Below are 16,460 nucleotides of genomic sequence, written 5' to 3'. Positions count from 1 at the left end.
TCCTAGTACAGAGCCTGGTGCAGAAACGTACCCAACATGTGTAGACTGGAAGCGGTGGCTGGGTAATGCCGTTTAACGAATTTAAGATTAAAAAGCAAGATTTTGAACTCTACCCATCTTTCTGGTTTTTATCACTTATTTCTCGATGGTGACTTCAGTATACTTGGGGCATCATGAAGGGGAGAACGTGTCCTACTTTGCATCAATCACGCCTCCAGTCTGTCTGCATAGAAGAGTGCCCTAGGGATGGAAAGGGGTGGGGCCTGCAGATCTGCAGGTCACTGTACACAAAATTCTTTGACTACCTCAAAGAATGATGGATCTGAGGGCACCCCCGGTCCCCAGGAACTCCCTGGTGTAGCCACTCCTCTGCTGTTGGTAAGCAAGAGAGAACATTTACAGGGAGAAATTAGCCAAAGGTGACGGAAATAACGTAAAGGAAGAAAAAGTGGCTGGACCATTCGGGCCCGCCAGGAAGAGGAAAGGAAGGAGTGGAAGCAAATGGACGTATGGGGAAGAAGCCCTTGTTGTTATGTTTAAGCAACACATCATGTAGCTTGTGGTGTTGTGAGCACAGGGTGGGGCACGCGGTGGCGTCAGCATGATAGAGCTTCCTTTTGGATTTCAACTTATAGTTCTCTGTGCCTGCTCCCTGTGAATTACTACTACAGTGACATGTGGGCTCTCACTCTTAGAGCCTAAACCAACCTGCCCCCAGGCTAACAGTCAATCCTCAGTGGGGGATGTTCTTCCATAGTTGTCTCATGGCACATCAGTCACTGAAACGGGTCCCAGCCCTCGGACGTCATGGAGAATGTCCCTGACATTAAGCCTATCCAGAGACTTCTCTTCCCTTGGCACATCATTTATGTCACAGACTGAACCAGCATGACGACTGAAGAAGAACCTGATGAGTGACTAAAGAAAGTAAGTCGTAACACATCAAACAAATTCTTGGTCTATAACTTGAGGCTGCGGCCTTCTGTGTTTTTGAGTATGGCCACATGCTTTACTGTTAGAACATTTGTGTCCTTTGGTCTTTCCCCCCTTTCCTGTTTATTTTTTTTAAGTTTGTTTATTTATTTATTTTGAGAGAGAGAGAGAGAGAGAGAAGCAGAGAGAGGGAGAGAGAATCCCAAGCAGGCTCCACATTGATGTGGGGCTCAAACCCACAAACCATGATATCATGACCTGAACCAAAGTCAAGATTCGGAGGCTTAACCAACTGAGCCACCCAGCTGCCCCTCCTGCCTTTCCTGTTTGGGACAAGATGTAGTGACCGAGGCTTCCTTGAGTCTTGGGGCAACCGCAAGAGTGGCGTCTACATGTTAATAGCAGAGCAAAATGTTAGAAGGAACTCGGGTCCCTGGTGACCATGGATTCACTCTAAGTCTCTGAAACTCCTGACACATTACATACATGAGAAAAACAGACCTTTACGTGTTTCAGCTACAGTTATTTCTGGGTGTCTCTCACTCGCAGCTGAACATAATTTCTAACCAACGCATGGCTTCACATGACAATAAGATGTCATACATCTGAGGCTCTGCTAAACCAGGGGTGCGGAGGTCAGGGTGGGAGAGTTTATTAATGGAGTAGCTAACGACTGCCTTTGCTCAACTTCTGAGCTGTAAGTCCAGGTTGTTTGTCTTGTTCTTTGGTGCAGAAACCAGGTGTGTTGGAGCATGTGACACAGAAGACTCTCATTGGTGAAAGGAACTTCCCTGTGACCAGCTCTCTGATTGGAGTGCTGCTCAGAGAACTGCTGAGGTTTCAACAATCATTTGTTAATCATCACAAGTTTTTAAGCAGTTGTTAGGCACCATGTAAGTTCCTACAGTTACTGAAAAGTTACTCTATTTGAACACCTACTATGTGCCAGGCTCGGTCTAGGTGTCTCCATGCACTGTTCACTTAATACTCTAAATAACCTCGGAAGGGTAATTTTCTTGTATTATTATTTTTTAACTGTTTATTTATTTTGCGAGAGAGGAGAGACTGCATGCAGGGGAGGGGCAAAGAGAGAGGGAGAGAGAGAATCCCAACCAGCCTCCTCACTGTCAACGCACAGCCCACTGTGCCTCTTGATCTCAGGAACCGCGAGATCATGACCTGAGCCGAAATCACGAGTCAGACGCTTAACCGACTGAGCCACCAAGGTGCCCCAGCCTTGGAAAGTTAATTTTAAAAGTGCCTGCCGGGTTTCCTTCCCATAATACCAAAATGGGTCTTTGACATTTGAGTTAAACCCCTAGACCACCTTTTTAATGAATCTGTTTTATCCAGATTACTAAGACTTTTCCTTAATAGACACTCACAGAAGCCTAGTTGGAAAGGTGCACTGTGCTTTCCTCAGGGGGGAATCAGGCATCATTATAATCAGAGACACCCTTCCTCACCAACCTTACATTCTCAGAGAATTAAAAACCTCTCAGCAAGCCTCTTGTGTCAGCTGTTAAACCTCAATTCCGCCTGGCTGGAGGTGCATGCTTTGCTGGTAGATGGTAGATTAGTTCAAAGACTAGGCAATGAATGGAGAATTGAAATAATGGAAGAGTGGATAATCTCCCAAGTGAGATTCGGGCCGTGAGCAATCTTTGAGAAATTAACTGAATTACCACAAATGCCCTCACACTCCCACACGCAGGCTTCTACAAGCATTTCCAATCTCATTCTTGGAAAATCCACAATGGGAGTTGGGTTTCTCAATACCTATCTTCCGGTATGTCAGCACTGTGATTACAGCCACTTTATTTTAAATGAGGACCTGGGGGAATCTGCCCAGCAGACACCAGGGGCTTAATAAATGAATTACGATCAGGATTTCAGAAAGGAAGTTCCGAAAGAAAGATCTCTGGCTTCTTGGTTTAATCACTGGACTGGAAGTGACGGGTCAGGACAACACATGATGCTCTGAGCAGTGGTCCCAGGGCTCTCAGTGGCCTGGAGTCAGCAGGTCTACATTTGTTTGGCACTCATTTCTATAAAATAAAATTCCCTTCTCACAAAACAGATCTGTTCTCCAGTTATATTACTTTCCTGGCTCCAATTTGGAGAAGCTATCAGTCAGATGGAAGAAGCCAAAAACGTATTTATAAATTTCCTTTATGCCTAGAAATGGTTATTAAGAGTAGGTGATATGCCAGCACAGCTATGATTCAGAATAGAAGGAGAGTTGAAGAGTTTCTCAGACAAACAAAAACTAAAGGAGCTCACGACCACTTCACCTGCCCTGTAAGAAATATTAAAGGGGACACTTTGGGTGGAAAGGAGACACCAAAAGTGACAGTATAAAGGCAGAAAACGCAAAAGCAGTAAAAATATTTCTGTTAAAAAATCAGCCAAGGAACTCACAAAGAAAGGGTAGAAAATACAAAAACATACATCTAAACCATGGGGAGGAGACGAGTGAAGAATGGGTTCAAACTTAAGTGACCATCAACCTAGTACAGAAATGCTATTTGCAGAGGATGTTATATACATACCTAATAGTAACCATAGATCAAAAGTCACTAATAAGCACATAAGAAGACAGAGAATGAAATTGAAATATATTGTTAAAGAAAATCAGCAACACATGGAAGTGACAAAGACAAGAAAACACCAGAGAAAAGCTCCAGAAACAAGCACAAAACAAGTAATAAAATGACAATAAAGTCATATTTATCAATAATTACCTTGAATGTAAATGGACTAAATGCTCCAATCAAAAGGCATCGGGTATCAGAATGGAGAAAAAAACAAGACCCTTCTGCCTACAACAAACTCATTTAGTCATAAAGGCACCTGCAGATTGAAAGTGAGGAGATGGAGAATCATCTATCGTGCTAATGGATCCAAAAGAAAGTCAGGGTCATCATACTTATATCAGACAAATTAGACTTTAAAACAAAGACTGGAACAAGAGTCGAAGAAGGGCATTATATCATTATTAAGGGGTCTATCCAACAAAAAGATCTAATAATTGTAAATATTTATGCACCCAACATAGGAGAACCCACGTATATAAAACAGTAACAAACATAAAGAAACTCATTGATAACAATACCACAATAGTAGGGGACTTCAACACCCCACTTACACCAATGGACAGATCATCTAAACAGAAAACCAAGAAGGAAACAATGGCCTTGAATGACACACTGGACCAGATGGACTTAACAGATATATTCAGAACATTCCATCCTAAAACAGCACAATACAGATTCTTTTTGAGTGCACATGGAGCATTCTCCAGAATAGATCACATATTAAGTCACAAAACAGACTTCAACAAATACAAGAATATTTAAGTCATACCATGCACCTTTCTGACAACACTGTTATGAAGCTAGAAGTCAATCACAAGAAAAAAATGTGCAAACACCACAAATATATGGAGGTTAAATAACATACTGTTAAGCAATGAATGAGTCAACCAGGAAATCAAAAGAAGAAATAAAAAAATACATGGAAACAAATAAAAATGAAAACACAATGGTCTAAAACCTTTGGGATACAGCAAAAGTGAAAGGGAAGTTTACAGGCCCATCTCAAGAAGCAAGAAAAATCTCAAATACACAACCTAACCTTACACCTAAAGGAGCTAGAAAGAGAACAATAAACAAAACCTAAAACCAGTAGAAGGAAGCAAATAATAAAAATTAGAGGAGAAATAAATGAGATAGAAACAAACAAACAAATGACAATAGAACAGATATCAATGAAACCAGGAGCTGGTTCTTTGAAAATATTAATGAAATTTGATAAACCTCCTAGCCACACTTATCGAGAGAGAGAGAGAGAGAGAGAGAGAGAGAGAGAATAAATAAATAAAATCACAAATGACAGAGGAAAACTAACACCACAGAAATACAAACAATTACAATTTTAGAATATTATGAAAAACTATATGCCAACAAATTGGACAACCTGGAAGAAATGGATAAATTCCTAGAAACATACAAAACTAAAACAGGAAGAAATAGAAAACTTGAAAAGACCAAAAAGCAGTGAAGAAATTGAATGAGTAATGAAAACAGTCTCAACAAATAAAAGTCCAGGATCAGATGGCTTCACAGGCCAATTCTACCAAACATTTAAAGAACTGTTAATACCTATTCTTCTCAAATTATTCCAAAAACTAGAAGAGGAAGGAAAACTTCCAAACTAATTCTATGTGGCCAGCATTACCCTGACACCAAAACCAGACAAGACTCCACTAGAAAAGAGAACTACAGCCCAATATCCCTGATGAACATGGATGTAAACATTCTCAACAAGATACTAGGAAACCGAATCCAATAATACATTAAAAAAAATCATTCACCATGATCAGATGGGATTTATTCCCGAGTTGTAAGAGTGGTTCAATATTCACAAATCAATCAATGTGATACATCACATTAATAAAAGAAAGGATAAGAACAATATGATCATTTCCATAGATGCAGAAAAAGCACTTGAAAAAGTACAACATTCATTCATGATAAAAACCTTCCACAAAGCAGATATAGAAGGAACAGAGCTCAGCATAATAAAGGACATATACAAAAAACCCACAGCTAATATCATCCTCAGTGGGGAAAAACTAAGAGCTTTTCCTCTACAGTCAGGAAGATAGATGGGATGCCTGGGTGACTCAGTTGGTTAAGCATCCAATTTCAGCTCAGGTCATGATCTCATGGTTTGTGAGTTTGAGCCTCATGTCGGGCTCTGTGCTGACAGCTCAGAGCCTGGAGTCTGCTTCTGATTCTGTGTCTCCCTCTCTGTCTTGGCACCTCCCCACTTCTATGTGCTCACTCTCTCTGACTCTCTTTCTCAGAAACAATAAATGAATAAATTAAAAAAAAGATAGGGATGTCCACTCTTACCACTGTTATTTAACATAGTACTGGACGTCTTAGCCACAGCAATTTATCAACAAAAAAATAAAAGGCATCCAGATAGGCAAGGAAGAAGTCAAACTTTCACTATTTGCAGATTATCTGATACTCTATATAGAAAACCCGACCTAAATGTGAGACAGGAAACCATCAAAATCCTAGAGGGGAACACAGGCAGCAACCCCTTTGACCTCGGCTGCAGCAGCTTCTTACTTGATATGTTTCCAGAGGCAAGGGAAACAAAAGCAAAAATGAACTATTGGGACCTCATCAAGATAAAAAGCTTCTGCACTGCAAAGGAAACAATCAACTAAACTAAAAGGCAATCAACATATTGGGAATAGATATTTGCAAATGACTTATTGGATAAAGGGTTAGTATCCAAAATCTATAAAGAACTTACCAAACTCAACACCCAAAAAACAAATAAGCCAAGGAACAAATGGGCAGAAGACATGAATAGATACTTTTCCAAAGAAGACATCCAGATGGCTAACAGACACATGAAAAGATGCTCAACATCATTCATCATCAGTTAAATACAAATCAAAACCACAATGAGATACTACCTCTCACCTATCAGAATGGCTAAAGTTAACAACTCTGGAAACAACAGATGTTGGTGAGGTTTCAGAGAAAGGGAAACCCTTTGGCACTGTTGGTGGGAATGCAAACTGGTCCTGTCACTGTGGAAAACAGTAGGGAGGTTTCCTCAAAAAATTAAAAATAGAACCACCCTATGACCCAGAAATTGCATTATGAGGAATTTATCCAAAAGATACAAAAATGATCATCCAAAGGGGCACACACACCCCAATGTTTATAGCAGCACTTTCAACAATAGCCAAATTATGGAAAGAGCCCAAATGCCCACGGACTGATGAATAAAGAAGATGTCGTATATATGTACAATGGAATACTACTGAGAGATGAAAAATAATGAAATCTTGCCATTTGCAACAATGTGGATGCAACTAGAGTGTATCATGCTGAGTAAAGTAAGTCAGAGAAAGATAAATATCATATGATTTCACTCACATGCGGAATTTGTTAAATGCAACAGAGGAACATAGGGGAAGGGAAGGAAAAATAAGATGAAAAGAGAGAGGGAGGCAGACCATAAGAGTCACTTAAGTACAGAGAACAAACTGAGGGTTGATGGAGGGAGGTTGGTTGGGGGGATGGGTTAGATGAATGATGGGCATTAAGGAGGGCACTTTTAAGGATGAGCACTGGGTATCATATGTAAGAGATGAATCACTGGGTTCTACTCCTGAAGCTAAGACTATACTGTATGTCAACTAACTTGAATTTAAATTAAAAAAAAAAAAAAGAAAATCTGAAAGACTCCACCAAAAAACTGCTAGAAATGATAAATGAATTCAGAAAAGTAGCTGGATATAAAATCAACAGTAATCTGTTACGTTTCTATACAGTCATCATAAAGCTGCAGAAAAAGAAATTAAGGCATCAATCCCATTTACAACAGCATCCAAAACAATAAGATACCTAGGAAGAAATTTACCAAAAAGGTGAAATATCTGTCCTCTGCAAACTATAAACATTGATGAAAGAAACTGAAGAGGCCACAAAGAAATGGAAAGACATTCCATGATCATGGATTAGAAGAACAAATATTGTTAAAATGCCTATACTACCCAAAGAAATCTACCCATTTAATGCAATCCCTATCCAAATACCAACAGCATGTTTTACAGAACTAGAACAAACTATCCTAAATTTATATGGAACCACAAAGATCCTGCATAGCCAAAGCAACCTCGAAAAAAGTTGAAGCAAAACTAGAGGCATCATAATTCCAGACTTCAAACTATATTACAAAGCTACAGTCATCAAGACAGTATGGTACTGGCACAAAACCAGACACATAGATCAATAGAACAGAATAGAAAACACAGAAATGAACCCACAACTATATGGTCAACTAGTCTTTAACAAAGCAGAAAAGAATATCTAATGGAAAAAAGTCTCTTTGACAAGCGGTACTGGGAAAACTGGGCAGCAATGTGCAGAAGAATTAATCTGGACCACTTTCTTACACCATGCACAAAAATAGATTCAAAATGGATGAAATACCTAAGTGTAAGATAAGAAACCACCAAAATCCTAGAGGAGAACACAGGTAGTAACTTCTTTGACCTCTGCCGTGGCAACTTCTTACTAGACATGTTGCCAAAGGCAAAGGAAACAAAAGCAAAAATGAACTATTGGGACCTCACCAAGATGAAAGCCTTCTGCACAGTGAAGGAAACAATCCACAAAACTAAAAGGTAACATGCAGAATGGGAGAAGATATTTGCCAATGACATATCTGATAAAAGGTTAGTCTCCAAAATCTATAAATAACTTATAAAACTCAATACCCCCAAAACAGATATCCAATTAAAAATGGGCAGAAGACTTGAATAGGCACTTTTTTCCAAAAAGATACACAGATGGCCAACAGACACATGCAAAGATGCTCAACATCACTGATAATCAGGGAAATGTAAGTCAAAACTACAATGAGATACCACCTCACACCTGTCAGAATGGCTAAAATTAACAACTCGGGACACAATGGATGTTGGTGAGGATGTGTAGAAAAGGGATGCCTTTTGCGCTGCTGGTGGGAATGCAAACTGGGGCCGCCACCCTGCAAAAACAGTATGGATGTTCCTCAAAAAGTTAAAAATAGAACACCCTACGCCCCAGCAATTGTACTACTAGATATTTATCCAAAAGATACAAAAATACTAATTCGAAGGGATACAGGCCCCACCCCCGCCATGTCTCTAGCAGCAGTATCATCAACACCCAAACTGTGGAGAGAGCCCTTATGTCCAGTGACTGATAAATGGATCAAGAAGCTGGTGTATATATAGAATGGTATGTTACTCAACCATCAAAAAGAATGAAATCTTGACATTTGCAAGAACGTGGGTGGAGCTAGAGAAATGAAGTGAAATAAGTCAGAGAAAAACAAATACCATATGATTTCATTTGTATGTATAATTTGAGAAACATAGGGTCAAAGGGGAAAAATAAATAGAGACAAAGCAAGAAACAGACTCTTAACTAGAGAACACAATGATGGTTACAGAGGGGAGGAAGGTGGGGAATGGGGGAAATAGATGATGGGGGTTAAGGAGGGCACCTGTTGTAATGAGCACTGGGCGACGTGTGGAATCACTATAGTCTACACACGAAACTAATATCACACTGTACGTTAACCAACAGGAGTTAAAATAAAAACCTAAAAATAGTTAAGTGACATAAGGATGAAAACCCTTGGGCCCAAGTTGGGTACTCTCCCACTTACCAACAGATCCTTCATGGACCTGATGTGTTTAGCACAGTCAGCTGCTTAGAATCTGGTTTTCTCAGTTCCCTCTTCTGAAGTTTGGATGAACAGGCAATTCGGAACTGAGAGTGGGGAGTAGAGGCAGAGTGTGCTCTGCCTTCAACTCGAGTCAGTTAAGGACAGAAACCCAGCAGGTGGGAAGAGGTGTGGCCCCATGTGCAGGGATTGGTCGACAGATGGCGCCTTGCTCAGTCTGCTTATAAAGACCCCTGCAGGTGGGACAGGGCTATCCTATGTGATCCACTACGGATAGGAAGAGCCTTCATGGTCTGGGTTGCATGAAAGAACTTAGCAATAGTGCTTTTCCTTTCAGCAGAACTTTCCTTCGAAGAGCCCCACAGTCATGACCACATCCATTCTGCACAAAATCACAGAGTATTCTGGGATACACTCGTACCCACATCCAGGGAGTCAGTTCTACCCCCAGGCACTCCCTGCGAGTAGCCATGTATTTGGGGAAGCTGCACCCACTGGAGATCCAGTGCATTGAAACATGAGGGTGTTTCATGTGCTGGAGAACAGGTAATGGGATTACTGAATGAATGTTTCACTCATTTGAATAGTTTGTATCTTTGAGACAGTGCCCACCATGAGTAAATGGCACCCCAGGGGCCAAGAGGAGCCCACGGCCTTTTGCTAACTTGCTTTGCATTCTTTTCTGCTGAAGGATTTTCCCTTCTCATTGAATGCATCTGGAAAATCAAAAGGAGAAGAGCCATACCTGTAGTATTCGTCTCCGACAAAGAAAAGGGTCTTCTGCACATCCTTGAGGTAGACGGCAGCATCTATTCGCTGTACATACCTTGGGAAGCCAAAGTCATAAATAGTGCGAGGAGGACCTTGCATCTGGAATCCTCTTGTTACCCAGTAGTGGGGGCCTGAAAACAGAAATTAAGTTTACAAAAACTCTGGGCGCCTGAACGGCACAGTCGATTGAGCGTCCGACTCTTGAGCTTGGCTCAGGTCGTGATCTCACAGTTGGTGAGTCTGACCCCCAAATGGGGCTCTGTGCTGATGGTGCAGAGCATGTTTGGGATTCTCTCTCCTTTTCTCTGCCCGCCCCTCTCTGCTTGTGCACTCTATCAAAAACAAAACAAAACAAAACCTTAAAAAATTTATATATGAAAAAAGTTTACAAAAATTCTGTGCCACTCAGTAAGGCATTTCATTCATGAGGATCTCTATGCATGGTCACGACGGGAGTGGTTTATGGGATAGTCACTGTGGCTATTACCCAATATATAAGATTTTATTCAATTAAAACTACTCTTGAGGCAAAAATCTCAAGCGATGCCTTAAGAAAGCAATAACGTTGATACAATTGGGTCTTACATTTAACACATTAATTTTTTCAAGACACTTTCCATGTGTACAATCTCATTTGGGTCTCGTACGCGTGCATGGGAGAGGACGGGTGTGGGACGTGCCAGTGCTGTGATTCTTAGGCTGGCACCAGCCTTCCGTCTTTACCTAACCTCAGCATCAAGAAAAAGGAGCTAAAAGTGACAGTTGTCCCTAACTGGGTAACGTCCACTGGCTAGCCATTGTCGCATCTCCAAGGTCGGTGTTACTATAATCACTGTGCGAAGCGAATCATGAAGAGAATTGGCCAGAGTCACGCAAACAGGAAAGGGCTGGAGCCAGGGAGTGACACTGTGCATGCCCACCTCCTGAAACCACAGGGGTCCTTCCATGCCCAGCTGCCTCCCGCAGGGCACATAGCAAGGGTGCTGTCCTCACACGGGGTTCTGTGTTGGCTTCTGTTCACCGGAGGATCTCAGTGGGATGTGCCACTTTGCGGGGCAGGAGCCGGGTCTGTAGCCCCCGGGGGTGGTGTCATTTAGCACGGTGCCTGTCTTGGGTAAAGTCCTGGCTCTGACAGTCATTGCCATTCTTGCCATTGTTGTAACGGCAGAGTGGCATCTCCCACCCAACCTGAGGAGGTGTGACTGGAACACGCTCCACGATCACGGGACAGAGGCTGACCGCACCAGATGTCCCAGCATTCCGGGCCCTGCCCCCTGCCGTGTCTTCCCTTTGGGGGTCTGTCAAGTACCTTTGAAGAAGTAGGCGGTGCCCCTCTCGGCCACTTCATAAGCTGCGTCCACGTTGGACATAAGCTGGGGGAAGGAGCTGGTAATGGTGCTGGGCCGGATCCCTGCCATCATGTGCACCTGACGACGCCAGAAAATCCTGTTGGCCAATGGACAAGACATCAAGGTTGAGGTTGATCTTAAACGGGACTCGGACTGAAACGTACTGCCAGCCACACATCAGAGGCCATTTCTAAATGCCTCTCATCCTTGCCTTGTTTGCAAAGAGAACATCAGTTTTTTGACCTTGGTAAATAGCTTTTCTCCTTTTTTGTTCTTTTTTGTTCCCTTTTGTTCTTTTAGCATCTCTGCAATCCCCTTTTACTGGTGATGTACATATTTCAGCTGTGCACCTTCCATCGGAACTATCTCTTGGTACACATGTCCCTTTACTACTGTGATCTTTTAAAAATGAAGATCTCACAAAAAGAAAATTCAATCCAGGTTAACATTATGAGTATTACAAATGAACCAAAACTTTGTGGTTAGGAGATGCGAATTATTCCCGCCAGAATCATTAGCCAGCAAGAACATTAACCGTGATCAGTTATACTGCTGATATACTTAGCTATTCAAAGTGTTCATATCCTTGAAGGTGATGGCTTGTTAACAGAAAATCTGGCACACACAAATTAACGTGAGGTTTGACAACTCTTCCAATATTGTTTCCATAAAACCATGGTGGTACCACAAGGGCATTGGGCTGAAACTGTCAATATAAATGTGGTCCATTTTGAATTTTGGAGGTCAAAGTCATTTTTACAAAACATGAAGAGCTGACTTGACTCTGCAGAAACTAGAATCTATACATAAAATTATTTATCGAGAGTGAAACTGTGATAAAGTTTTGACATTTAATTTTCTGGGTAGTTAGGGTAGGAACTCCTCAATCTTACGTTGGGTTTTCGTGTTCAGTTAATTTAACAGATACAGCGAGCGCCTATCGGTAGGGACTGTGGCAGATACCAAAGATGAAGCACTGAACAGACCCAGGCCTAGCCCCCAAGGAGCTACAGTTCTCCAGACGGGTATGTAACTAGGCAAGTGTAATTCAGACAGGTAGGTGATTAGGCGGTTATGACCATAATTACAACCAGGTAGTTGTGCTGCAGAGTCAAGTTCAGGACGCCCTGGGAGCACAGCGCGTGCCCCACAGGACGCAAGTTCTGTCCCATTCAGCGTTGCGGTGAAAGTGTCCCAGGGGAGGCGGTGGAAGCTGATGTTGAAATTTAAAAGAGCTTTATTACAAGAGACATGTGTTCGTGTTTCCTAAGTAGCATCATGATGCAGAAGGAAAAGCCCATTGTGTTTTAGAAGACATGGGCTTGGGTTCTAACTCTGACCGGCATCTCTAAGCTCAGTCCTATCATCTCTTAGATACAACTACTGATACCTGGCCTGTCCCATGAGGTCATTACGAGGGTAACGAGATAGTGATTGGAAAGTGTATTATCAACTGTAAAGTGCCAAATAGCGAGATACTGTCCATCCTAAAAATTATTATTTGCCTAGTTGCTACCCACCCACCAATTGGGCACCCCAGGGTGGCAGGCATCCATGTAGGGCACCCCCCCCCCCGCTGTCCAAGCCCTGCACATCACAGTCTTATCTAGAACATGTATTAACAGATGAAACACCAAGACCCAGGAAGGCTGGTGGGCCCAGAGGTCATCTGGTGGTTAGCGGCAGACAGAACTGTCTTGATTTTCATCTCACACTGATCTCCTCCACATGTTCACTCCCAGCCCCAGATCTCAGGTTTCCTCTGTTCATAACCTGGTGCCTCGTCCAATCAGAGCTATCCTTCTCTGAAGGCAAGAGGGACCCCCTTCCCTTCTCTTTCTCCACCACCAGGACAGGAGGACAGGTTTGGGAACCCAGAAGATTTTGGGTAATGAAAACAAAAAGGTCAAGTTCATAGTCTGTCGTCTGATTTTTGTTTATAAAAACCTGATGAGAAATCCAAAAAATCAAGTGTTTTTCACTTAATTCAATATGTAGGTCTGAAATGCTGACTGTTCATGTCACGGTGCTAGATGCTGACCGGGGCACCGAGTGAGCATGCGCTGCAGGGATGAGAATGCTGGGGAAGAGGAGGTGAGGAGAGCGGGCAGAGAGGAGCAGACATATCCTCTGGGGATGAGTCACCACCTGCATCAGGTCTCTGACGAGGCTCAGACAAATTCCTACTTCTTTCTCCTTGGGCACCATAAAGCTGGGAAATATTTCCATTAATTTTCATTTAAAAGTCAACAGGTGACTTTCGGCAAACTTAGGCCTCATTCTCAGGTGCAGTAGGGACACAGATGTCCCGAATGACTCAGGAGGAGAGGGAGGAAAATGCAGTGATCAGGAGAAAACGTACTGTCAGAACTTGTCACACGTGGCAGAATCTAAAATTCCTTTCTAAAAACACCTTGACTTCAGATACTGCAGGTATTGCGAGGACCAGGTCGAAGGAAAGTGGGCATTCTAAATCAAGAGCGATCTTGCGCCCCCGGAGACATTTGGCAATGCTTGGGGACAAGTTTGCTTGTTGTACCTGGGGACGGTCAGTACAATTGGGGTGTAATGGGTGGAGACCACGGATGCCAGTAAACATCCAACCATCCACGAACAGCCCAGCCAACCAAGACCTACCTGGTCAAACATCAGTAGTGCCCAAGTTACGAAACCCTGGTTGAAACACTGTCACAACATATTGTAATGCGTAAACTGGACACATAAGGTAGAAATAAATACTGTCCATCCCTTACATAAAACAGCGCAAGTTCCAGAATAATCTGTAATCATGAACATTTTCAGGACGCTAATGGTGGGTAGTGAAGCAACAGAACCCATACTCAGAGGATACACAAAGTTGGAGCTATTGATGACAATAATAAATGAATGAAAATTGACAACGCTCTCCCACCGAGTACGGCAAATAATCTCCTGATTCATCTGTCAATGGGTTTAAAATCTAAGCAAAAAGAAAGACAATCCCCGTACTTCTTGGACAAGGCCAGCTGGAGGATGTACTGGAACTGGAAGTGGGAATAGGTAAACACCCCGTCGATAGTCTGTAATCTGATCTTTGATAAGAGGGGCAGGACAATGGGGCTTATTGACAGGATAGATCTTCTGATCATACATTTAGCTGCACTGTTTATCTCTTGGTTCCCTGGAGCCAGTGCCGTGCCTGGCACGTGGTCAGGGCTCAGTAAATATTTGCTGACTTCATAAGTCGGTGCCAGGGATGGAGAGGAGCTAAAGAGATCACCAACTTTCATAGTCTCTGAAATTTTTATTCCCTTTTCCTAAAGAACAGCAGCTAATTCACCAAGTTTGAGATTCGTTTACCCACAACCTTCACCTGGCGTTCACCTGGGGCCGGGTCATGGCTTATCCATCTTTCTAGCCCCCGAACACCAGGGCACTTGCTCCACATTTGCTGAACTTTTGTTCTTTCTTGGTTGTACCAACCGTCTTCACTCCCCACTGGTGTGGGCTGAACCCGTCTGTCTGTCTGTCCCTCACCTCTCATTTCAGGAGAGGCCTCCACCTCCTCACCGTCCAACTGTCAGGGTAACTCAGCATGAGCCAAATGGGGACCTTTACTTTTCCTTGACTTCGACCCTCTGTCCTCCTTGACCGCTCTTCTCTCTAATCCTGCTCCCTAGTTTCAGGGGGAAGAAGGATCTTTCTTCTGTGTTTTTGATGCTTTTGGTCGAATTTCTGCTTATGTCCCACGGAGGTGGGGCTGTGTGGCCTTGTGACAGGAGCAAGGGGGCTTGGGGAGATGTGTGACCTCGTGTGTATCACTCAATTTTTTGAGACTCAATTTCCTGTCAAATAAAAGTGAGATATCATGCTATCTGTGCTGATACTTCAGAGGATCGATTGAGATAATGCACATAGAAGTGTTTTAGAAGCTCTCGACTACTCTTAAAATAATTTGTAGATATCGTAGGAAGACATGTTTCCACCCTGCAAACGTACTGATTGGTGATAGGTAACCTTGAAGTTAGTAGAGCTAAGTTTCTTTCTAAATCTGTCTCGCCGATGTGAAATTTTTGTCATTGGAAGCTCTGAAGTCCAAACTATCACATCATTGTCTGATAGGCCACTCGTTTTGGGGGTTCCACTAACCAGATAGACGCCAAGAAATAAAACAGTCATCGCTCATCTCCTGGAGCCCAAGGAAGACACAGCTTATAAAATTGAAGACCCGTATGTAGACAGTGCTTAAAAACGGCCAGAGCAGAGCGTGGGGTCCTTAGCTTGTTTATACCCCTCTGAGGAGCCTGGGCGTCCATATTTATCAGCCAGAACCTGTGAAGCTGTCAAGGCTCATCCTCAGCCAGGAGCGTGTTCGGAAGGGACAAGGAATCCGGGCTTCTACTCTACCTTCTGCCCCTTTGTTGGAATTCTTGAATACACAATGGAGAATCAGTCCAAGTAAATACACTGCCTCCCGCTCCCTTTCCATGATGCAATCTCATACTCAGAAAAAACACATTGTCAGGGAGCCTTCAGGTGTGCAGGCTGGGCTCAAAGCCACGGAGTCCTGGGGGATGCCAGACACAGAAAGTTCTAGTTTATTGTCCCTCCTTCCCCAGGAGCTTCGCACTTATGTTTCTCCACTGGCTCCTTGTCATGCCTTCTACCATGTCTGGTTATTTTCCCACATTGGACCCTGCTGCCTGACCCAGCCATTAACTTACCTCTCTCTGCTACCAACAAGACTCTCAGGTGAACGACCCGTATCTACCGTTTCCACATGCCCCCCAACTTTTGTTCTTTTGCTCCCCAGGACCTGGATTCCTTCCTCACTCCTCCGCTGAAATGACACCCCTCATCCTGGCCAGCCTATCTCTTTTCTTCAGTCCTCAGTCTGATGGGCTCGGCATCCTTTTCCACCATTGATCGCGTTTGGTGGGGGGCCAGGGGGGCGGGGAATCCTCTTTTCCTTCATTTATTTGAGGTTCCATGAAGGGTTTCTGTCTCTGATGTCAAGTAGGTTTAAAATTCCAGCTGGGGAAAAGAACACTGTGCATACATGAGTAAGCGTCTGGAAAATGCTTAGCACAGCACAGTGCAGGTGATCGTGGAATGTCAGATGTTATTATTAGGGTTCATTTTCAGATCCTCCGCTGC

At 43.0% G+C, this 16,460-nt stretch overlaps 1 protein-coding gene across 1 annotated transcript in view; it reads right to left on the bottom strand.

Moving 5' to 3' along the window:
• MMP20 (matrix metallopeptidase 20) overlaps nucleotides 1–16,460 on the bottom strand; it is a 51,325-nt gene that overhangs the window by 10,626 nt on the left and 24,239 nt on the right. Inside the window, exons 7-8 of the mRNA XM_025928453.2 lie at nucleotides 11,285–11,421; nucleotides 9,950–10,106 (exon numbers count right to left, since the gene is read on the bottom strand). Coding sequence (XP_025784238.1) covers nucleotides 9,950–10,106; nucleotides 11,285–11,421 — 294 coding nt within the window. The remainder of the gene's footprint in view (nucleotides 1–9,949; nucleotides 10,107–11,284; nucleotides 11,422–16,460) is intronic.

The sequence above is a fragment of the Puma concolor genome, chromosome D1 (genome assembly GCF_028749965.1).
Source record: "Puma concolor isolate L17-30 chromosome D1, mPumCon1.1.hap2, whole genome shotgun sequence".
NCBI lineage: Eukaryota > Metazoa > Chordata > Mammalia > Carnivora > Felidae > Puma > Puma concolor.
Note: the sequence above shows the minus strand (reverse complement) of the source record. Positions and strands in the feature narration are given on the sequence as shown.